Source organism: Pteropus vampyrus, unplaced genomic scaffold (genome assembly GCF_000151845.1).
Source record: "Pteropus vampyrus isolate Shadow unplaced genomic scaffold, Pvam_2.0 Scaffold44, whole genome shotgun sequence".
NCBI lineage: Eukaryota > Metazoa > Chordata > Mammalia > Chiroptera > Pteropodidae > Pteropus > Pteropus vampyrus.
The window spans coordinates 8,980,918-9,003,538 of record NW_011888825.1 but is presented as its reverse complement, the minus strand read 5'-3'; the positions used below and the strand labels follow the sequence as shown (position 1 = coordinate 9,003,538).

At 45.6% G+C, this 22,621-nt stretch overlaps 1 protein-coding gene and 1 long non-coding RNA gene across 7 annotated transcripts in view; one reads left to right on the top strand and one right to left on the bottom strand.

Annotated features, from left to right (window-relative positions):
* The window catches only part of EPN2 (epsin 2), a 79,974-nt gene that overhangs the window by 54,492 nt on the left and 2,861 nt on the right, over positions 1-22,621 (top strand). For all 6 annotated transcript variants that reach the window (XM_011359048.2, XM_011359044.2, XM_011359047.2 and 3 more), the window contains 5 exons: positions 1,150-1,242; positions 2,141-2,315; positions 17,151-17,324; positions 17,908-17,994; positions 20,072-20,287. In XM_011359048.2, coding sequence (XP_011357350.1) covers positions 1,150-1,242; positions 2,141-2,315; positions 17,151-17,324; positions 17,908-17,994; positions 20,072-20,287 — 745 coding nt within the window. The remainder of the gene's footprint in view (positions 1-1,149; positions 1,243-2,140; positions 2,316-17,150; positions 17,325-17,907; positions 17,995-20,071; positions 20,288-22,621) is intronic.
* LOC111738858 lies at positions 236-17,952 on the bottom strand. The gene is made up of 2 exons (XR_002780004.1): positions 17,830-17,952; positions 236-1,194 (listed from the first exon to the last, which is right to left on the bottom strand). It is a non-coding gene; the product is annotated as an uncharacterized LOC111738858 (long non-coding RNA).

Here is a 22,621-nt window from a genome sequence, read left to right as displayed (position 1 = left end):
TTATATTTAGAAAAGGTTTTCAGGGAAGTCATTGCTAAGGTGCAAACCAGTCAAAAGTGCTTCTCAGAAATTTTGCAGACATAGCCAAGCCTTGAGAGCTCTCTTTGAATGAGCTGAGTATTCATAACCTCCTTCATGCACTGTGTGTGGGCACACAGTCGGACTGGGAAGCTTGGTAAGATGAATCAACAGCATCTGAGCACCGAGAAAAAAAAAAAGGCCAGAAGGAAATTGCTCCAGGAAATAAGAGTGCTTATATTTAGATGACGGAAATGTGTATAGTTTTAATTTTTTTTCAGTTCCCATTTTTCTTTAATAAGCTCGAATTTCTTAAAAATGGAGAAGGAAGGAAAGGAGTGATTGACATGACCTTTCAAAGTTGTCAGCCCTTTGGTTGCAGTTATCAAATCTGTCTTTGTTGGCCTTTGGTTAAAAAGGATAGATGGGGTCAGATGTAGCATAGGGCCTCCTCTCACTTAGAAGTGGTGTCCAGAGACAAATATTAGAGATAGTTAGGTGGAAATACAGATGGATGATTCTAGTCCATTTTAGTTAATAGCTCATATCTAGGATTTGTTTTATTTATAATAAGTATAATTAATATACTTATTTAAGTTAATCATTATATAAGCTAGGACAACCCAGTCTTTTGCATATGGTGGCTTTGCCATAAATATAAATTAAATATAAAGAATCATTTCTGTTAGAAATCATAGAAATAAATATATAGTCATTTTCTGGAAGCATATACAATGAAGGGTGAGATGATGTGATTTTCAGCCTCTTTCTAATTCCTGTCTGGGTTGTCAGATTTTTTAGTTTTATAAGGAGACATATCGCTTCTATAATTGGAATTAGACTGGGAAGCTTTCATTTTGAGAAAAAACATTTTAGAATAAGTATTCCCTTTCCTCAATTTGGTGGTGCCTGTGCCCCAGTCTCCCTGGTGGGACCCCAAAGCAGGTGGAAGCCACACAAGGTGGGTGGGGCAGGGAGTTACAACTGCGTCTTATAAATTGTTTCTGAATCCTCCTTTGAAATAACACATAATACAATCTTGAATTTCCTGCTTCTGGCCAGGATTGTTTTGTTCTATATAGTGATGTCATTACATTTACCACCAGTTTCAAGTTCCATTGTCCTCTACAGGAAGAGCGCCTCAGGCGGGGTGATGACCTCAGACTACAGATGGCCCTAGAAGAAAGCCGAAGAGACACAGTTAAAGTTCCAAAAAAGAAAGAGGTGAGTGCTTTTCTGGGAAGGTAAGTGTTTTGAGCTGTCCCGCAGTTGTTGCTAAAGTGTCCCAAACCCAGCCCTCAATGTACATGTGACATATGTGGAGCTCTCATACATGCTAGTTTCTTTCTTTATTCAACAAACAGCCCTAGGGCCTGTGATGAGCAAGAGTGGGGTTAGGAAAGAATTGAAAACACATCTACCTCGGTCATTACTGGCCTCTCCTGAAACCACCCCAAGAGAAGATGGGCATGGGCGAGGGGCTTGGTAGCCTGGGTTCACGTTACCCCCACTAAATGTCAGCTAAATGTCAGGTGCTTTGGAACAATTTCCTGGCACAGGGTCAGCCCTCAGCAGTTCTGGTCTTCCTCACCATCATTATTACTCTGTGCCAAGCTTCCTGCTTAGGACCTCAAGGTGACCAGGACATAACTCTGTTCCTCACAAGCTAATTATCCAGTCAGAAGACAGGTCCCCCTCACACCACAGGGCCAGGGGCTCCAGTGGCCTCCCATGTTACAGTGCCCTGAGGTGTCCCTGATGGCAGACGTGGGAGCTGGAGGGTGAGGCAACCTCCAAGAATAATGATGGCTGGCAGCTGGGAGAACAAGACACGGTGGGGAAGACAGTGTCCTGGAAGGAGGATGAAGCCCAGGACAAAGCCTTTGGTATTCTGGGAAACCCCTGAGGACTGCTTGAAAGAGTACAGGGGGTTGGCACATACTAAATAGCTAGTTTCAATGCGGTGGACTGGCATGGACAGGGGTAGGAGATGGAGAGGCTTAATTTCCAAGGTCCTTTTGGCACCTCCTGGAGGGCCCCTACTCTAGTAAGGGGCATGGACAATATTTATGGCCATTACTGTAGCAAAGTAAAACTTATCCCCTTCTCTTTGTCTCAAAAGCCTGGTGCCCACCCACAGCAGACTACTCTGTTGGATTTAATGGATGCCCTCCCCAGCTCAGGCCCTGTTGCCCAGAAAGCAGAGCCCTGGGGCCCGTCAGCTTCAGCTAACCAGACCAACCCTTGGGGTGGGCAGACAGCTCCAGCCAGCACTTCGGACCACTGGCCATCATTCGGTAAAGATCCCCCCTCATTTGTCTCTCATGCTTGCTTGCTGAATGGGTGAAGGGCAACAAGCCAGAGCTTCTTGCTCTCTCTCACCTGGCAGAGGTGGGAGTGAATCTGGTCAATGGTGGTGGGTTGTCCAGGCTTCTTTAGTACCCGACTAACATCTAGCAGGCTGCTGCTCTCCTCCCGAGGACCATGGTACAGTGCTCTCTTTCATTCTTTTTTGAATGGTTTTCTGCTTTGGTAGAGGGAAAGCTGACTTCCTCTCTGCCTACCACGCACCTCAGAAATGGCTTATCTCTCTTCTGGGACACATGTCAACTCTCTCAGCCTCCGAATTGTACCCAGCACCCAGGTTAAGAAACTGTAATGCACAGCATCAAACATGTAAGTCAAGTTGCTATAATTAGCTGGAAATTATGATATACTTAACATGATTGCTAAAGAAAAGGGGATACATTTGCTGTAATTCTTACTTGTTATTTAAAGCAATAGCAAATCAGTTTACTAGGCTAAATGAATATTTTAAAGTTCTGTTTAATGCCAAATGTAAGAGAATTTGTGATAAGAGATTTGAAACATAAATGCAGCATGATCGGTGTAGTCTGGGTGGAGATATTCGGCACATGGATTTTGGATCACTGGATGTAAGGCTTGGCCTGCGGGCTTCATAATGGCTTCCCGCCCAGCCTGCACTCTGGGAGGCCCCTCTGGGTGCTCTGAATCCTGCTGGTTATGGATGGTCTGTGGGTTTTCTGTCTGGGAACTCTGAATTGTATATTTTGTGGCAGTTTGCTTATACCTCTTGGGGTGTCTGTTTCCCAAACTGGAACCATCTTTTGCATTCAGCTCAGTTCCCTTGATACTTGCCGAAGTATACCAAATGCCAGTCTATGTCCTGGCATGCAGGGACCCAGACACGAACAGCTAATGGTCCTGCCCTCAAGGTCCTGGGCTGGTGTGGGCAAGATGGGAACAGCAGCATAGTAGTCTGTGCGGGTTGGGCCTTGGTGGCAATTCTTTGAGAGCATCTTTGGGCAGGGCTTAGCTCAGGAGTTCAATGGGCATGAGGTAGGCATCTTGGCGGAGTCTCTGAGGAAGAGCAGGAATGGCTAAGCCAGGAAGAGGCAAGGGTGTTCCCAGCAGAGGCTTGGCTTGTGAGAGGCATGAGGGCATGCTGTGATGCAGTGGGCATAGGTACAGAGACCTGCCTGGTATAAATCGGGCAGCAGGAGAGTGGGGTGGGGCTGAGGAGGATAGGGAGGTCAAGGGGGATAGGGAAGGGGGTTTCCTGGTCACTCAGGGCCTGGCAGCCTTGCCAAGTGCTTGGACTTGTCCAGAAGGCAGTGTTGGCCCCAGATGTCCTTGATGCTGTTGTCCTCAAGGACCCAGGCAGAGCCCCACATCTCTTTTGGCAAGAGCCCTGTGGGCCTTGGGGCAAACTCTAGGCCAAATGGTCCACAGTTCTCACTCACTGAAGGCCAGCACCAGAGCTGTCAGGAACTTGGTTCACATGGTCCATGGCCTGTGTGCTGTGCCCTTTACAGAGAGCCCGTGGTGTAAAGTATTGCTGAGCACAGCTGGGGACAGCAAAGGCAGGTCTACTGGAAATGCCTACTCAGCACTGCTTATGGGAACAGCAGGCCCTTCTAGAGAGTGGCTTGACTTTATTTTTAAATCTGGAAAATAATTCTTCTGTAAAGGGTTAGCCACCTTAAGTTATGGATAGAATGTTCTTCAGGAAAGACTGTCAGTCTCTTTCAGAACTATAATTGATCATTAAACTGATGGGTAGTTTTCTCAATGCCCAGAAAAAAATGTGGTTACCCCAGGAGCCAGGTGAGATTAAGAAGATTAAATTATGCTGAGTCAGCTGTTGATTCTGGGGAGGGGCTTTGGGGGCCAGGGTGGTGGGAAGGAGACAGACTTTTCCCTCTCTACCCTTTTTTACTGCTTGTATTAGCTGGTTGGGAGAGGTAAAATAGATATTTTTTAAATGAACAAGTTTGCCCAGCCCTTCCTTTGGCTGGTGGATAGGGCTCTGCCCTGGAACTGAGTATATTGATTGAGCCAGGGACACGACCCTTAATGGGGAGCTGGAGATTCTCCTGTTGATGGGGCAGGACCACGTCCAGCAGTTGGGGTTCTCACACACCTACAGGCAGCATAGACTAGGAGCTGGCCAGAGGTGGGAGCACAGCTGGGGAAAGGCACCTGGTGCCCAGAGGCAGGAGAGCATCACGTGGAAATGCCACCCACAGAGGTCTGCTCTTCCAATATTTTTGTGAGATAAAATTCATATAACGTAAAATTCACCACTTTAACCATTGCAAAGTGGACATTCAGTGGTTCAGTGTTGTGCAGTCTTCAGTACTGATTCCAGCAAGTTTCCATCACCCTGTTCCCATTAAGCAGTCACTCCCCACTGCCCCTCCCCCAGCACTGACAACTACAGTCTATTTTCTGTTTCTGGATTTCTCTATTCTAGACATTTCATGTATGTAATAGAATCATACAACATGTATCCTTCGTGACTGGTTTCTTTCACTTAGCATGTTTTCAAAGTTCATCCACATAGTAGCATATATTTTGCCTTCATTCTTTTTTATGGCTGAATAATATTCCATTTCATAGATAACAGCACATTTTGTTCTATCCATTTAGCATTTGATGGATATTTGGGTAATTTCTACTTTTTGGCTATTGTGACAACTTTTTAAGAGAAGATTGAAACCTGAATTTCTTGGAATCTATTAATTTTTAAACATTGACAATGAATTTAAAAAATTAGAAACATGTTTGGGACTAATTAAAATATATCTACAGGTGGCCACAGTGGCTCATGGACTGCCACTTGCCCAGCCTAGGCCCCTCTCCATGGTTCTGATGCATTTGGCATTTTTACCTGTGACTTGGGGTAAAAGGCCACTGAAACCCAGAGAGGCTATTCATCCTCTGAGGTCACACAGCAAGTTAGAGGCAGGCTCAGTGCTTTTATGGTCTGCAGTGCTGGAATCATCATACCATCTTAGACTGCTGTAAAGACCTTCTGTGGCAGTGCATGTCCTGGAAAAGTCACCCTAGACTCCAGCATTGAGAGATAACTAGTGTTAAAATGTTAGCTTATCTGCTTCCTGTTTTTTCTGGACACTTAATGATTTTACATAGTCAGAGTCATATTGTGTATACATAGTGTGTGTGTGTGTGTGTGTGTGTGTGTGTGTGTGTGTGTGTGTGTGTTTCCATTTACGCTATATGATGAGCATTTCCAGGCATCATTAGACACTAAACAGTGTGGCTCCAGTGGGAGGGTACGGGGCTTTACCACCATTACCCAGTGGCCCATTGTTGTACATGAGGTAGTTTTGCACTTCTAACACTCTGTTTTCAACAGAGCTACAGGAGACGATCCTGTAATACCAGTTCCCAAGTTCACTGGAGCATGGTAATAGTCCCCTTGCTTTCATCTTCCAAGACACAACTCCAGAGCAAGATGTAGTGTCAGGTTTACTGATTAGTCTCTTATAAAATCCACTAGTGTGTGTTTTTAGGGCCACGCCACTGCCCTGAAACACATTCAGAAATTAGAAAGATTAGAGAGTCTCTTTTCCAACATTGTTAGTTGCACCCTCTGGATGAAAGAAACGCTGTTGTGAAAGCTACTGTTTGTAGAGAACCCTGCCATTGCCAGTTATTTCCAAGCAGCACTTGGGGCAGCTTGGCCAAGTGGCCTTGGGAGGAAATGCTAAGGGCTGAGAGGAGGGAAATTGGAGCCTGCCAGGTCAGCGGGGCACTTCCTCCACTGTTCAGACACACAAAGAAGCCACCTGGTATGAGGACACAGCCTGGTGATTCAGAAGGCCTTGGCCAGCTCAGGCCCTCTCTCTGCCCCAGCTAGAACAGAGGCCATCTTCCGTTCTGGCGGCAGCAGGTGATGCTGCTGGTTTCTTCGTGACCGCCCCCCCTCCCCCTCCGCCCCCATGGCTTAGTTCTGTGAGTGCCTCCCTGCACATGAATATTCATGTGTGAGGATAGGGATGAACCAGGCTGGCCAGTGAGAGGCAATGGCTGCCTGCTCCCTATGAATGGGCCCACAGAAGAAGAAGTTAGAAGCTGCTTGATCTTTCCGGCCTTGGTTCCATCCTGCTTTCCTTTCATTCACTTGAGCTTTCAACAGGCATTTATTTATCGGGTGTGTGGCATAGACTGGGCCCTACAGAGGATGTGGAGGGCAGAGCACAGAGGAGCCTTGCAGCAAATCTACTGTTCATTGATGGAGGATGAGGATGGAGTGCTGTCAGTAGGCTTTCAGTGGGGTGGGTACTGTGCTGCACCCCCTATCACCCACTTTCCCACAGGCTAGCTTATGTGGGCCATCAGCACCCATGGGAAGGTGAAGGAAACTATCTGTCCCCAGGTTATGTTTGAAGAAACTGTGGTGCTGCAATGTGTGGCCTGCCTCCTATGACTGAAAGTGTGATTCCACAATGTGTGGCCTCCTGTTGGCATGGTGTCATGTATACACATAGGTCCCCTAACACCACTTGCAGGGCGGAAACCCGACACAAAGCTCACTGAGGCTAAGTAGCTTATCCATGGTCATCTGACTGATTTGAGGGTCGCCAGGATTTCAACTGAATGCATCTTTCATTCCTCATCCAAAGCTCTTTGAGCTGTGACCAACTTTGTCCTTGTGCTTGGTGGTACAGGAGTAGGAGGTTCCTTCTGGACCAGAGCTTACTGATTTCAACATCGTGCATCATATAGGATGCTGATTTTTAAAGTTCTTAGCCATGCTGTTACTTTTGTTGTTTCAGCAGATTCTAAAGGGGAAGCAGGGCTCATAGATTACAACTGGAGGTGTCGGGAGAGGCTCTTGAACAATTTCAGGGTGGTGCTGTACAGCAGTGGGGATGCTCTCAGTGAAAGCTTTGCCTATGAGCCTGGGAGGATGGAGGTTCAGCATGATGCCAATTCATTAAGGAATTATTTTATACAGCTTCACGTGTCATAGCATTTATAGAGGAAGAGCCCTTCCAAAAATGTTGTAATTCTTTAACTCTTAGTGATATGAGTTTATCAGTTTGGGGGAAAACTGGTGTGTTTAGATCCTCGTGTTTCAAGAATAGATCTGGATGGAGAAACAAGTCTCCTTTTGGGGGGGGGCGGGGCCATGCACATGTATGCAGTTGCTGAGAGGCTTGCCCATATGAAGTCAGGAGAGCAATGCCTGAAGCCCATGGTGCTAATGGGTAGCTAAGGAGAATTCCAAGTCTTATCTCTGTTTGGTGGGGCAGGCTGGATTCCCTTAAACATCTGATCCTTACTTTATATTGTGTCCTGTTGTCTGCCTAGCAAACTCTTGTTTATTCTTGGAAACGTGGCTCAGATGTTCCTGCTCAGGAAGATGTGGTTTCACTCTGTCCTCAGGACCACCTCACCCTATCCTGTGGTCACTGGCTGCCCATGACTCACTCCCATGCTAGGTACAGTCACATATGTCTGTTTCTCTCTCAGAGGAAGGGGCTGGGCCTGGGCCTGGTGAATGCTATCCAGATGTTGCTAAGATAGAGTGAAGTGACTCCAAGTACCACCTGTCTCTCAGAAGCAAGGCTGGACCCCACCAAGTGTCCATCCATTCAGGCCTGTGTGTCTGACCTGGGCCATCAGACGATGGGCCTACCCTTCTGAGGAGGGCTTGGCCAAGGGTGTGTATGCTTCAGGAGTTTAGTGGTTCTCATGCATCCTGGCTGCTCATTCCAGTCACTTGGGGAGCTTCTAAAAATCCAAATGCCCAGGCTTTCCCCAGAACTTGTGTGAGGAGTGGGGAGGGGACAGCACTAGTATTTTACTAAAATCTCCCAGGAGATTCCCACGGACACACAATTGAGAACCACTGGTCTGGCGCTCCCTGAGCTGCATGGTGAGTGAAGTCTCCCTAAATCTAAGATATTTGAAAGCTTCATGTGTAGACTCAGAGTTTAGAAACAGCTTTTATCTATATGTGTTTCTAGCACCTGAATTAGATATTTACCTAGAACCTTCTAGAGGTGGTTCTTGAACTCCAGTATTCACAGATGCCTTACCTGGAGGAAGTTAGAGCAGATAAACTGCAAAGCCCCTGCCAGCCCCTGAAGTTCTATGGTTTTCTTTGTTGCCTCCCATCAGTCCACAATTAGTTATCAAGCACCTTTTGTGTGTCAGGCTCAGTTCTAAGCTCTAGGGGAGAAATGTAGACAAAGCCGACCCAGCCCCTACTCCCATGGAACTCACGCTCTAGCTGGGGAGATGGACAGATTCTCACATGAGCAAGAGCAGTGGGTAAGTGTTTTGTAAGGGGCTCTGGCCTGGGTTTAGAGTGGGTGGCTGAGAGACAGGATGATGTGGAGGCTGCAGGGTGGGAACTGTGCCCTCTCAGCAAGTGCACGCGTGTGCGCACACGCGCGCGCACACACACACACACACACACACTCACTCTCTCTCTCTCTGTCTCTGTCTGTCTCTCTCTCTCTCTCTCTTTCTGAGGCAGTCTGGTCAGGGAGCTTTGCCTTCAGGCTAGCTCAATCCAGTTTTCTGGGTCCTCTTTGCACTGCCCTACCCAAAGGGCCCTTCCTCTCTCCCCTCCAGCCTCAGAACTCAAGGTCCTGCTGTTTTGGGTGCCCACATCATGTTCCCACATCATGTGCCCACATCAAAGTCCAGGGGATGGGGAGGACTTCTCTGTAGCTCCTCTTCCTTTTTGGGATTTGGGAGTGGGGAGTTGGGACTGGGAGACTTTGCAGATTTACTTTAGCTGCTGAAAACCTTCCCCTGTTCCTGGGGCAGGGTCAGTCCCACTCAGACTGGGACTGGGAGTGGGTGAGGGGATAATTCTCCCAAGGAAAACCAGAATATTCTTCAGGAAAAGGGGCAGTAGGTACCAGAAAGTGACCAGGGAGTGTCTCCTGATGGAGGCAAGAAGAAGGAAAGGACAGTAGTTGTCCATCTACAAGGGGGAAGGTGCTCACCGTGGTCAGGGGAAAGAGCATGAGACTCTTGGTCTGTGTCTTTTGGGCAAAGACAAACTTGGGGGATGGGGACCATGTAGCAGTGTCCTTCTAACCTGAGCTTGTTGAATTTTCATGGTTGCTGGTGAGCAAGGGGAGGTTGAAAAGGTGTGTTAACTTCCCTGTGATTCCATGGAGAGCCAGAGTAGCTTGGTACCAGATCCTAGACCTTTCTGTGGACCAAATCACATTTCCTTGGGCAGCTCTGAAGACACTTCCTAGCTCCGACTTGCAGTCCAGCTCTCCTTGATGCAGTTTCTACCCCATCACTTTCCTTCCAGTTGAGATGGAGAACTGAGGCCCCATAAGGTGCTGTGCTGGGGGCAGAGCAAGGGCCTTTACGCACTGTGTGATTCCAGCCAGGACCACGTTCAGTGTCCTGATATGTACTTCGTATGTCTGGCAAAAGTGGGCCTGGGAAGAGTGGCATGTGTGGGAATGGAGGCCTAGGAGATGAGTTCCTAGAGGGTTAGGGGAGCATTCCTGGTCTTCTCTAAGACTTCCTGGTACAGAGGGAGGAGATAGCCCTTGTCCCAAAGGAGTTCATAGTCCACGGGAAACTCTTAAGCATGTAAGTAGTTATGGTACTATATGATAAGTGCTCTAAAAGAAAGCCAAGTGGAGAAATTGGAGAAGGTAAGAAAAGAAAAGATGGAGGGATTTGGAGGTCGAGGTGGCAGGTGATGGATGTATGCTTTGGTGTGTTTGGGGAGCAGTGGGGAGGTTGATGTTACCTGGGGAAGCATGGAGGCATAATAAGGACATCTCTTTAGAGTTCCAGGAAAGTTAATATTTGAAAAGGTAATACTGAGGCTTTTCAAGAATTTATATCAAGGTATTACTTCTTAGATCCCAGAAGCCTAGTGAATCATAAACAAGATAATAAAAGAAATCCCCACCTACACACATCATCTGAAAACCAAAGAAAGAGAATATCTTAAACCTACAGGGAACAGATGATCCATTACAAAGGAACAACAGTCAGACTGACAGCTGACTTCTCAACAATGATGATAGATGCCAGAGGACAGTGGAATGATGTCTTCAGTGCATCGAAAGAAAACCACTGTCAACGTAGAGTTCAATTATAGTGAAACCATCTTTCTTCCAAGAATGACGGTGAAATAAAGCTATTTTAAGTTTTGAAATGCCAAAAATAAAAACTGTCATCCTCCAGAATTCTATATTCAGTGAAGGTATTCTTTAACAGTAAAGGTGAAATGATAACATTTCCAGGTAACAGAAGACTAAGAGAATCTGTTGCCAGCATATCTACCCCCTTAAGAAACGCTAAGGAAAGTTCTTCAGGCTGACAGAGAAAACAACCAGATGGAAACTCAGATCTTCAGGAAAGAATAAAGAACACTGGAAATGGGAAATAATGTGAGAGAATATTTAAAAAGTAAAAAGAATATAAGAATATTTGAGCAGCATGATTCATGAGCCTGTGAACTTATTTTTCCCAGCAATTGGAGAATATGCATTCTTTTCAGTCACATGCAGAATACTAACCAAAAAGCTAGCCTCCATAAATTTCAGAAAATTGGGATCACATAGAACACATTTTCTGACCAGACTACCGTCAATTTAAGTCAGTAACAAAAAGATAAATAAAAAAATTCCAAGCACTTGATATTTTAAAAACACTTCTAAATTCTTGAGTCAAAGAAGAAATTATCATGAACATCAAAAATATTAGAACCAAATATTTTCATATCAGAATTTGTGGGACAACCGAAGCAATAGTAAGAGGAAAATTTATAGCTTTAAATGTTGATATTAACCAAGAAGAAAGGCACAGATTAATGAGGTAACATTAGAGATTAAAATAGCATTATACTCAAATAAGTAGAAGGAATGAAATAATAAGGATAAGAACAGAATCGAATTAGAACACAATAATATCCACAAAGTTGCTAATTGAAAAGAGTAATAAAATAGACACCTTTAGTGAGATTAATTTTTTTTTAAAAAAAAGAGGAAAGGCACATTGTTAGAAATGAAACAAAGAACATAACTGCAGATACTGCCAATATTTAAAATAGAGTAAAGGCTATTTGATCAACTCTGTGCTTACAGATCTGAAAACTTAGACAAAATGGGTAAATTAAAAAAGACAATTTAGCAATATTGACTGAAGAACAATAGAAAACTTACATATAGGGTAGTCTAATAATCATTAAAGAAATTGAGTCAGTAACTTAAAAATCCCCATCACCCCCCATATCCACCTGGATGGCTTTACTGGCAAGTTCTAACATCATTCAAAAAACAATTCCACTTGTATACAAACTCCTTCAGAGGATAAGAAAATAGGAAGTAATCTTACTCATTTGATGAAGCTAGCATAACCTTAATACCAAAGCCAGACAGAAAATGTGAGAGAACATTTCAGGCCAGTCCTACTTAGGGATATAGATGCAAAGCCCTAAGCAAAAAAACAAAGTGCAAAACCAAAATGAGAAAAATATAAAAATGATACAGTACACCATGAAAAACTTTGTGTGCAAGGACCAAGTAATTAGCAAATGAATTAATGTACCATATTAACAGACCCAAAGAGGAAAATCATGGATCATCTTAGTAGAGGCAGAAACATGTTCATAAAATTCATCAGCTATTCATTGCAGAAATCTTAGCATACTTGGAATAATGGAGAACTTCCATAACCTGATAAAGGGCTTCTAAAAGGGGAAAAAACCTATTATGGCAAGTGGTACCATTTAATGGTAAAACGTTGAAAGTCGATCATATAAGAGCAAGACAAGGACACTGACTGTCCACACTCTAGCTTTATGTTAGGACTGGTGATTGTAGCCAGCACAGCGAGACAGGAACGTGAAAGAAGAAGTATAAGGACTAGAAGTATAAGAACTAAACTGTCATCATTTGCAAGTGATATGATCATGTACATAGAATATCAAAACTTTCGACAAGAGTTTAATAGAATTAAGTTATTAGAATTATAAGAATAAATAGGATGCATTTCAATTAGAATCATAGGGTCAGTTATTAGAATTAAGAGTAGCAAGATTTCTGGATACAAAAATCAGTAAACAAGATTAAATTGTTTTCTGCATAACAATAAATAGAAAATGAAATTTAAAAACTATACCAGTTTTCACTGATACCCCATCCCACCCAACTTGTGGGCCCACCCAAGCCACTTCCAGTGGATTTTCCATTCAAACAGCCTATCTTGGCTTCTGATGCAGACTTTCCTAAAATTTCTCAAAGGTTCACAAATACCATATAAGCAGCAACTGGCCTCAGTGCTGAGCAGCCCCAAACCTGGCACTAGCAGCAGCCAGCCTTGGTTTGCGGCTTGGCCTCTTGAGGCACATCCAAGCCCAGTGTAGGTTTTGGTCATCTGTGGATTGCTTGGTGGCTTATGCCAGGTGGCCCCAGGCAGGGCACAGGCTGTGGCTGAACTTGGTCAGCCCATTGGTCAGCTTTGGTCTGAGACAGAGCACTACCTGGGGCCACATCTGAGGACAACATACTACCAAAAGGCAGACTGGGCAGGCACTGGATCCCTGCTAATGTGAATCCTGCTTCATAGGGTCAGCTTTTCTATTTAGTTGCTGGCCAGTCCTCACAACCCGTCAACCCAATGGCCAGTCCCTTTCATTGATATGCAAACAGCACCCAAGACTCAGCTATAACAGGAAGGCACATACGACCCATACAAGGGATGTGTCTGGAACACCTGGCTCAGGTGACCAGGGAGACTGCCTCTAGGCCCCACAGGACACCTACTAGATAAGGCCGTTCTACAAAGACCGGGAGACATAGTAGCCCTACCTAATACATAGAAACAAACACAGAGAGGCAGCCAAAATAGGGAAACAAAGAAACACGTCCAAATGAAAGAGCAGAACAAAGCTCCAGAAAAAAATAAAATGGAGACAAGCAATCTACCAGATGCAGAGTTCAAAACACTGATTATAAGGATGCTTAGTGAACTTAGCAGAAAAGTAGATGAACTCAGAACTGTAACAGAAAAAACAAAAAAATGGAGATAGAAACTATAAAGAATACAATAACTGAAATAGAGAATACCTTAGAATGAATCAATAGTAGGTTAGATGAAGCAGAGGATCACATCAGTGATTCAGAAGATAAAGTAGTAGAAAACACCCAATCAGAACATCAGCAAGAAAAAAGAATTCCCACGCCCCCCCAAAATTACATTTTAAGGGGCCTCTAGGACAACATCAATTGTACCATAGGGGTGCCAGAAGGAGAAGAAAGAGAACAGGGAATTGAAAACCATTTGAAGAAATAATGACAGAAAACTTCCCTAACCTGGTCAAGGAAATAGACATACAAGCCTAGGAAGCACAGAGACTCCCAAACAAGAGGAATCCAGAAGCCCACACCAAGACACATCATAATTAAAATGCCAAAATTTCAAGATAAAGAGAATCTTAAAAGCAGCAGAAGAAAAGCAATTAGTTACCTACAAGGGAGCTCCCATAAGACTGTCAGCTGATGTCTCAACAGAAACGTTGCAGGCCAGAAAGGTTTGGCAGGAACTATTCAAAGAAATGAAAAGCAAGAACCTACAACCAAGATTACCCAGCAAAGCTAGCATTTAGAATCGAAGGATAGATGAAGAGCTTCCCAGATAAAGCTAAAGGAGTTCATCACCAGCAAGCCAGTATTACAGGAAATGTTGGAGGGGCTTTTTAAAGAAGAATAAGAAGAAAAGAAAATATATGAATAATAAAATGATGATAACTACATATCTATCAACACTTTAAATGTAAATGGATTAAATGCTCCAACCAAAAGATAAAATAACTATGGATAAGAAAATAAGCCCCTTATATATGCTACCCACAAGAGACTCACCTCAGATCAGAAGACACACATAGCTTGAAAGGAAAGGGATGGAAAAAGAGATTTCATAATAATAGAGACAAACAAAAAGCTAGGGTAGCAACGACGCCAGACAAAATAGACTTTAAATCAAAGGCTATAATGAGACAAAGAAGGACCCAGTAATCCCACTTGTGGGCATTTATGTGAAGAAACCCAAAACACTAATTCAAAGGGATATGATATGTAAGTCCATACATTCATCACAGCATTATGTACAATAGCCAAGATATGGAGGCACCCTGGGTGTCCATCAATGGATGAATGGACAAAGAAGAGGTGGTACGTATATACAATGAAATATCTCTCAGCCACAAAAAAGAATGAAATCTTGCCATCTGTAACAACACGGATGGACCTAGAGGGTATTGTACTGGGTGAATAAGTCAGGCAGAGAAAGACAATGCCGTAGATTTCACTTATATGTGGAATCTAAAGAACAAAATAAAATGGAAACAAACTCATAGATAACAGAACGTTTTGATGGTTGCCAGGTGGGAGCGGGGGAGGGGGTAGTTGAGGGGAGTGAGTGAAAAGAGGAAAGAAATTAAGAAGTACAAATTGGTAGTTATAAAATAGTCATGGGGATGTAAAGTATAGCATAAGAAATACAGTCAATAACATTGTAATAGCTATGTGTGGTGTCAGGGTACTAGATTTATCAGGGTGATAACTTTGTAAGTTATATAAATGTCTAGTCACTATATTGTACACTTGAAACTAATATATTCCAACTGTAATTTAAAAATTTAAGAAAAATTTTTTTAAAGTACAAATTGGCAGTCACAAAATAGTCACGGAGATGTGAAGTGCAGCATAGGGAATATAGTCAGTAATATTGTAAGAACTATATACAGTGCCGGGTGGGGACTAGATTAATCGGGGGATCACTTTGTAAGTTATATAAATATCTAACCACTATGCTATATGCCTGAAACTAATATAAAATAATATTGAATGTCAACTGTAACTGAAAAATAAAAATAATTTTAAAAGTACACCAGTCCCTAGGAATAAAGTTTTAAAAGTTGTACAAATCTCTTACAGTTAAAAAATTAAATTTTACTGAAAGCTATTAAAGAAGTCTTAAGTAAATGGGGAGATATCCTATGATTTTTGTTTGGAAGACTTGCTTCCATAACGATAACAATTTTCTTCAAATTGAGCTGAGATTCAATGCAATTCTGATCAAAATCCCAGCAAGGTTTTAATTTTGTTTTTATTTTTAACCTGACAAGATGATTTAAAAATGAATATGGAAGTGTGAAAGGCCAGGAATAGCCAAGACACTCCTGAAGAACAAAACCAGGGTTGGGATTTGCTGTACCAGGTATCAGGATTTATTATCATAATAACTGTGAGGATAATCCAGAAAGTACAGGGATAGATACAGAAATGGGTCATGGAACGGAACAGAGAGCCCAATAATGAATCCATGAAGATTTGACACTGATAAAGGAGGTAGGTACTATGTGAGTTCATCATTCATATAGGAAAACATGAGATAATCCTTGATTTATACTATATGTAAATATCATAATTACTAATGGATCAAATATGGAAACATGAAAGGCAGACTAAATCTTTCAGACATTACTACGGAAGAACAGCTTTGTAGGGAAGGATTTCCTACATGTCAGGAAAAGTAGTTTACACACAAAGGTTCTCCATTAAAGTTAAGATCTTATCTGTTCATCAAAAGATACCTGACATGGAGACTATCCTGGCATTACTCCTTGAAGGGGAAGGTGCACATGTCTACCTGGGATGGAACAAAGACAAAGCACAGCAAAACCCAAACCAGACCAGTGCCTTCAACAGACTAACAACCCATTGCAGCCTTCTTTTTTCATAGAGTGAAATATTAGAAAGCAGTAAAAATTAACACATTTCAGCTACACCTCAACACAGATGAATCTCCCAAATAATAAAATGTGGAGTTAACACAGCCTGTCAATAAAGAATGTGTACATTATGTTTCCATTTATATAAAGTTCAGAAAATAGGCACCTCTTTAAAGGTACCTCTACATGGTAAAACCAGAATGAAAATGAAGAGAAGGGCTAAGAAAATCCACAATGATGGGGGTGGGAGTGCCATTGGGGGAGGTACTTTCTGGTCCCTGAAAAGCAGCAGTGGTTTTTAAACATTTCTGTGATGCTTTACTGGAAGAAAGGAGATGCACGATGTGTTTTGTGTGGAAGCACATATACACAAAGACACATATATCTATGTGTACCTGAAATGGAAGATTCGTACAACAGGATTGACACCGTATGTTAGTTTGCTCAGGCGTTTTCATTTCTACTCTTTAAAAAAAGCCAGTGATGGGTGACCTAAATTGATTTGTCACTCGCACTTTTAAAACGTTTTATTGGTTAAGCTGGGAGGTTAGTACAGAGGCATTTGTTATTCCTCTTTATGCTGCACTCATCTGCTTTAATCATCCTTCTGTTGAAAGCAGAAACCACTCAAAGCAGGTGGGGAGAGGGTGCTGCCAGGGTCTGAGGCTCCAGCAGCCAATCCCAGGGCAGAGCTCTTGTCTGAGAAGGAAGCCTGTGGACTTTGGGGAGGTGGGCTTGAATTTAGCCCAGGGAACCCTTTGAAAGACCACATGTGGCCAGGAGTTTGGAAGGATTCTTAGCTGTTTCCTCTCTGGTCCCTTCCCAGAGGGATGTCCTGGCCAGGTCTCACCCAGGGCTCTCCCCAGGTGAAAGGCCCCAACAACTGTTGGTCCTGGGTTCAGCTCTGTCCAGCTTTGCTGGTGTGGGACAGCACCCTTTGGGTGGTTGCCTTTCCTGACACGGGGCACAGATTCTGGTGTGGCTTCCATGGCCCACAGTGTCCTTTCCCTTCTCACCCCAGCTGCCTAGAACCGAGAGCTTTTCTGAGCCCTACCCCAACTTCCTACAGGTGCCAAGCCAGCTGCCTCTGTTGACCCATGGGGAGTGCCCTCCGGAGCCAGCACACATTCCATCTCCAAGAGCTCAGACCCCTGGGCAGCCACGCAGCAGTCTGCCCCCAGAGCTGGGAAAGCAGCTGATGCCTGGGCCGCAGCCTCGGCCGCCAAGCCTGTGTCCACCTCTGGTGAGACTTCACTCTACTTGGGTCCTAAGAGCCCCTTTGGGCCCCTCCACTTTCCCCCCTCATGACTCCTTGGCATGGGGCCTCTCAATTTGCCAGCACTTGCTACCCTTCTTCCCCATAGCCTTTGCCCCTGATCCCCTATGCCATGCACCCAGTGTGTGGTGTGAGCTCATGGGCCTTCTAGGCACCTATACCTCCCTCCAGAGGGAGCTTCCCCAGAGCTCCTGGGCGGGCTACTCTCTGGACACTGCTAGGGTCACTTCCTACAAGGTCCTGTCCCAGCTTCCAGACCCAACTCAGATGTGTTTCCACTACCATTAGTCCTTCCACTTTGGGGTACGGATGGTGGGAGCAGTGGCAGGTGAGCACCCCACTCTGCACAGGGAGGCCAAGGTCCCCTCACAGCCTGCCAGTTGACCCAGAGCCCAAACTGCTCTCTGGCTCTTGGCATTCTCCCCCAGGAGGTGGGATAGGGATCCACTTTCCTTGCCCATTGTCCACCCACCTGTGGGTTGTAGACTGGGAAGTAGAAACACGGAGAAGTCATGATGCACCCAGTTACTGGCCTCTCATGTTCACCCAGGGGCCTTTGATCTCTTCAGTAATTTGAACGGGACAGTTAAAGATGACTTTTCTGAATTCGACAACCTTCGAACTTCAAAAAGAACAGGTAGGTAAAGGTGGTAGTGGTTTCCATAATGTTTCGTGCATTTGACCAGCCCAGGTATTGCAGAATTAATAATTAGCTTCCAAAAACCTGTCAGCTTCATGCATTTTCTTTGCATTTTGCTCTTGGGAATTGTAAGCATCTAATTGCAGGAATTCATACATCAACAGTGAAAAGTCATTCAATAGAGGTTTTCTTTCACCCTCTCCATGTGTTGGGCCCCATGTTCAACCCTGTGTTTCCTGTCTGGGTCACCTCTGTGTCTTGATCTTACTTCCCCTGTGACCCATGGTCACCCTAGCCCTCCCAGCTCAGCGTGGGCCCCTCACCCTCAGGTCTGAGCCATGGTTTTCATTCACCTTCCCCTCATTCCCAAAGGTACCACCTTTTCCAGACAACCCCAGATTTGGGCATGAATGGGGTGTCTGGTCCACTATATCATCCCAGGTTGCGGCTCCTGCCCAACCCGTATCAGATCCCATGTCCAGGACACCCACAGTCAAGTCTCCAGGCCTAGCTCTTCCCTGTGCACCCCTGGGCTGGGAGGGGGTCAGGGTGGCATTCAGAAAGTCTTGGCCTGGAGGGAGCAGAGGGAGGAGGCCTGGGATGCTTTCTTCATACACCCGTAAATGGACCTGGGGGCAGCCAGGCAGCCTCTGTCCATCTCAGAGCCATATATCCCAGTCAACAGAGCAACTTCTCTCCTTTCTTTCCTCTCTCAGCTTCTCTCAATGTCCTCCCCATTCCCCACTTCCTTCCTCCCACTTTCTCTGCCTCTCCCCCCAGCTGCAGCCACAGGCCTGGCTGGTCCTGGTCAAAGCTATGAGCAGCCTGGCTGGTCCTGGTCAAAGGTATGAGCAGCCTCTCAGCTCAGGGGACCAGAAGCAACTTAGAATGTGCTGCTTCTCTGGGTCTTTCTTTTGCTACATTAAAAAAGCAACACGATTCCATGTGTCTCCTTTGTAGGTCAAAGTACAACCTAACTGTCCTTACCTGCCCTCTGTGCTTCAGTGAGAAGGCAGTGTAGCTTGTTACATGATCATCCTTAAGTGGACTTGCAAAGTATTTCCCCCCAATTCTAGAAGCATTCCAAAAATTTGGAAAAGTTTATGAGAGAAAATGAAAATGATATATAATCCTTCTACCTACCATCAGTCACTGTTTGCTTCTAGTATTTTTTTCTGAGCTCTTAACATACAGTTTAGCTCATACTATCAGAGTTGAATCCTGTTCCTCCCCCGCCCCCCGCCCCACTTTTATGGAATAACAGATTGAAACATTTTCTCATGACATTGAAAATTCTTTAGAAAACATTTCACAACTATGTAGTATCTATTGCTCAGCAATAATTTATTTAATCTTTAATTTTTTGGGAGGACATTTTAGGTTGATTTCAAGTTTTGCTGAAATAAATAATGCTGTAGTGAACGTCTTTGTGCTTAAACCCCTGTTCATATTTTGCATTATTTCCTGAGGCTGGATTCCTAGAAATGGGATTACTGAGTAGAGAGTATGACCATTTTTAAGAACCTCTATACTACATTGCCACCTTGCATCTTGGCAGAGCAACGACATTCCCACCAGCCTGTCTCAGCACACCCTCTATTGGCTGAATTAAAAAAAATAATATGCTTTCTTCTTATTGTCAAAAAATTCATGTTCATTGTAGAAAATTTAAAAAATGGAAAAAATACATAAATTACCCATGCCTAGTCACCAAACCAAAGTAACATCTTGCTGTGTTGGGAGGATCATGCTGTACATACTGTTTAGTCCCTGGTTTTCTCATTTAATATGTTGATACAGCTCCCTCTCCTCATCTAGTCTTTTCTCTCCTTACACTCGGGCTTGGTTATATGGACAATGGATTATGTAACCTGCCCTGTGGTTGACTGTCTCCAGTTTGGGGCTGTTGGAAACAACACTGCAATGAACATCTCCACCCTCTGTGCAGCCACATGGGGAATCTCGGGTTTGTTTTGCTCAGGACGCTCCCGGGGTTAGTTGGCAGCATTGGATACACCAGGCTCAGGGCCTACCCTCCATACTCACCATACTTGTGTGTGTCCTTGTCTCGTAGCTGAGGTGGTGGCCTCTCCGCCATCCCAAAACAATGGAACTACAAGCCCTGACCCCTTTGAGTCTCAGCCCCTGACCATGGCTGCAAGCAAGCCCAGCAGCGCCCGGAAAACACCGGAGTCCTTCCTGGGCCCCAACGCGGCCCTGGTGAACCTGGACTCGCTGGTGACCAGGCCAGCCCCGCCGGCCCAGTCCCTCAACCCTTTCCTGGCACCAGGTATGCTCACTTTCCAGGGCTTTTGCTGGCTGTCCACTCTTCCTGAGAATGGGTTTGCGGGAAGGCCACTGGGCCCTGACCTCTCCTTACCTCTGGGGGATTCTTTCCACCATGTCCCTCACCTGAGCACCATGCTCAGGGGCATGCCCAGCCTTCGAGCCGGGATGTAGTGGAGCCAGCTAGGATGCCTGGATAGCACTTCCAGCTCTCCAGGGCCTCAGGGGGTAGAATGTGAAAGCAGCTGTTCAGTTTGGGGAGTGGGGTAGAAAACAGCCTTTCTCTCAGTTGAGACCACTGAGGAGAATTTGTCCCTGACTTGGTCCCTCAGCCTGGGAGACCATCAAGTGAATGCCAGCTGGAAGAGGTGCTGGGGGGTATGGGAGTGGGGTCTGCTGCCCAGTATCCCCCTACATCAGGTGGACTATAAATGGCCCTTAGCTGGGCCATCTTCCAGGCACCTAAGGACCCTCATTTCATCCCTGGTATTTGATTCTGCCTTTCCTGGAGCTAGGAACTCGACCTTCCCACTCCCTGAATCTATCCTTCCTGCTGATGGGCTCTTGTCTAAAAACCTGCTCTCCACCCTTGGTCTCCTCTCCACAGGGACTGTAAGACAAGCCCCCAGCTCTTGCTCTAGTGTCCAAGGAGTTGCAGCCTGCCCCCACCGTCCTGCTTTCTCCCTGTGTGCTTAGACCATCAGCTGTACCAAGCCCCTAACACTCCTCATGCATACACATTTTGTTCCCTCTGCCTGGAACGTCCTCCCTCTTGTTTCAGTAGGAAAGCGTATCCGTCCTTCAGTACCCAGCCCAGACAACCCTCTTCCTCTAGGAGACTTCTTTCTTCCCCATAGATTTCCCAGTAAGGCAGGCCTTAAGCTCCTCAAGTGCAAAAACGTGTCATATTCAAGGTGTTCAGCCCCAGACCTGCCCCATGATGAAGGGATCTGAAGATCTGGACCACTGCCCCTGATAGAACTCTGCAGTGAAGGACCCAAGGACTTTGAGAGCTGAGGTTGGGGACCCTAGGGCAGAAGTAGGGTATGTAGAGGGCCTGGGTCCTGCCCAGCTGTATGGTCCTGAGATGGATGAGGATGTTACCTTCAGGGGAGGGTGGCTCCATAGCTCCTTGTTCCCTGGGTGGAGTTTAGATTAGAACCCAGGTTCCTAAGCCAGCATGGAGCCCTGTTCCTACCCCAGGAAATCTGCTTCCTCTACCCAGAGCGCCCTGGGGTGCCCCGCTGGAGATCACTGGCAGGCTGTGTCTATCAGCAACCTCCTCCAGGCTTTTGGGGGGAAGGAGGGGACCTTATCAGACCTTGGGGCAGCTGTGCTGTCTGCAACAGGTCATGGTCCCTGGGTGCTGCAGCCAAGATAGAGGAGGTTCAGGTAGCCTTGTTGGATGGACCTCCAGGGCCATTTCCCAGGCCACACAGGTGGCTCCAGGCTTTTGTCATTTGTGGGATCCCAGCTTTGACCCTTCTAGGCTAGGGGCCTCGAGCAAGTCATTGTTCTGCTCTGTAGTCTCAGTTTGGTTATCTCTAACGGGGTGATCTGCAGAGCCCGACTCCTAGGGCTACTTGAGGAAGGGCTGATGCAAGAATCTTGGGTATGCCCTGAGCAGGGCCTGCCTTCCCCAGTGTGGTGCAGGGAACAGTGCAGCATCTCTTGGTAGTGACTTGGAGGGATGCCTTTGCTGGGAACCCTTTTGAGAAGAGGCTGGGCTGCATTGAAGACCCAGTGCTGGCAGCTCCCATGTTTTTTGGCAGAGTATCAATAAGTGTTTTTGCTGAAAGGGGGAAAGGCTTTCTGATGTGAGACAAATTCTGGAAACACTGGGTAAGACAGAGCTGCATCTCATTCTTGACTATTGGACTTCACAGAGCCTTTGGGGTCCCACGGTACATTGTGGGGCCTGCCACTCTCAAGCCACATGCTGCAGTTCCCAATTCCCCCTTTCCACTCCTCTCTCTTGGGCACTTGTGGTCACAGAGCTCAGCAAACAGAATAAGGGGGCCAGTTATTAGCTGCTGAAGGAATCCTAGGGTGCCAGCACCGAGCAGGAGCTTGGTACATTCCTGGTACTGCCTCGTTTAGGCTTTGACCCTGGACAAGTCACTTGGCTTCTCCAGGTTATAGCTTTAGTCTTCTCATCCAAACAGTTGATTCATTTAGTCAGCAGACGTGCCTGCCATGTGATGGCTGGTGCTGCCACAGGCTCTTCGGCACAGCAGAGACCAGGGTGTACCCAGTCCCTGAGGGGGCTGGCTGCCTGCGCATACATGCTCCTGGTGGCTATGGTCTTCCAGCCCTTGGACTTGGGGATGGATGTTAT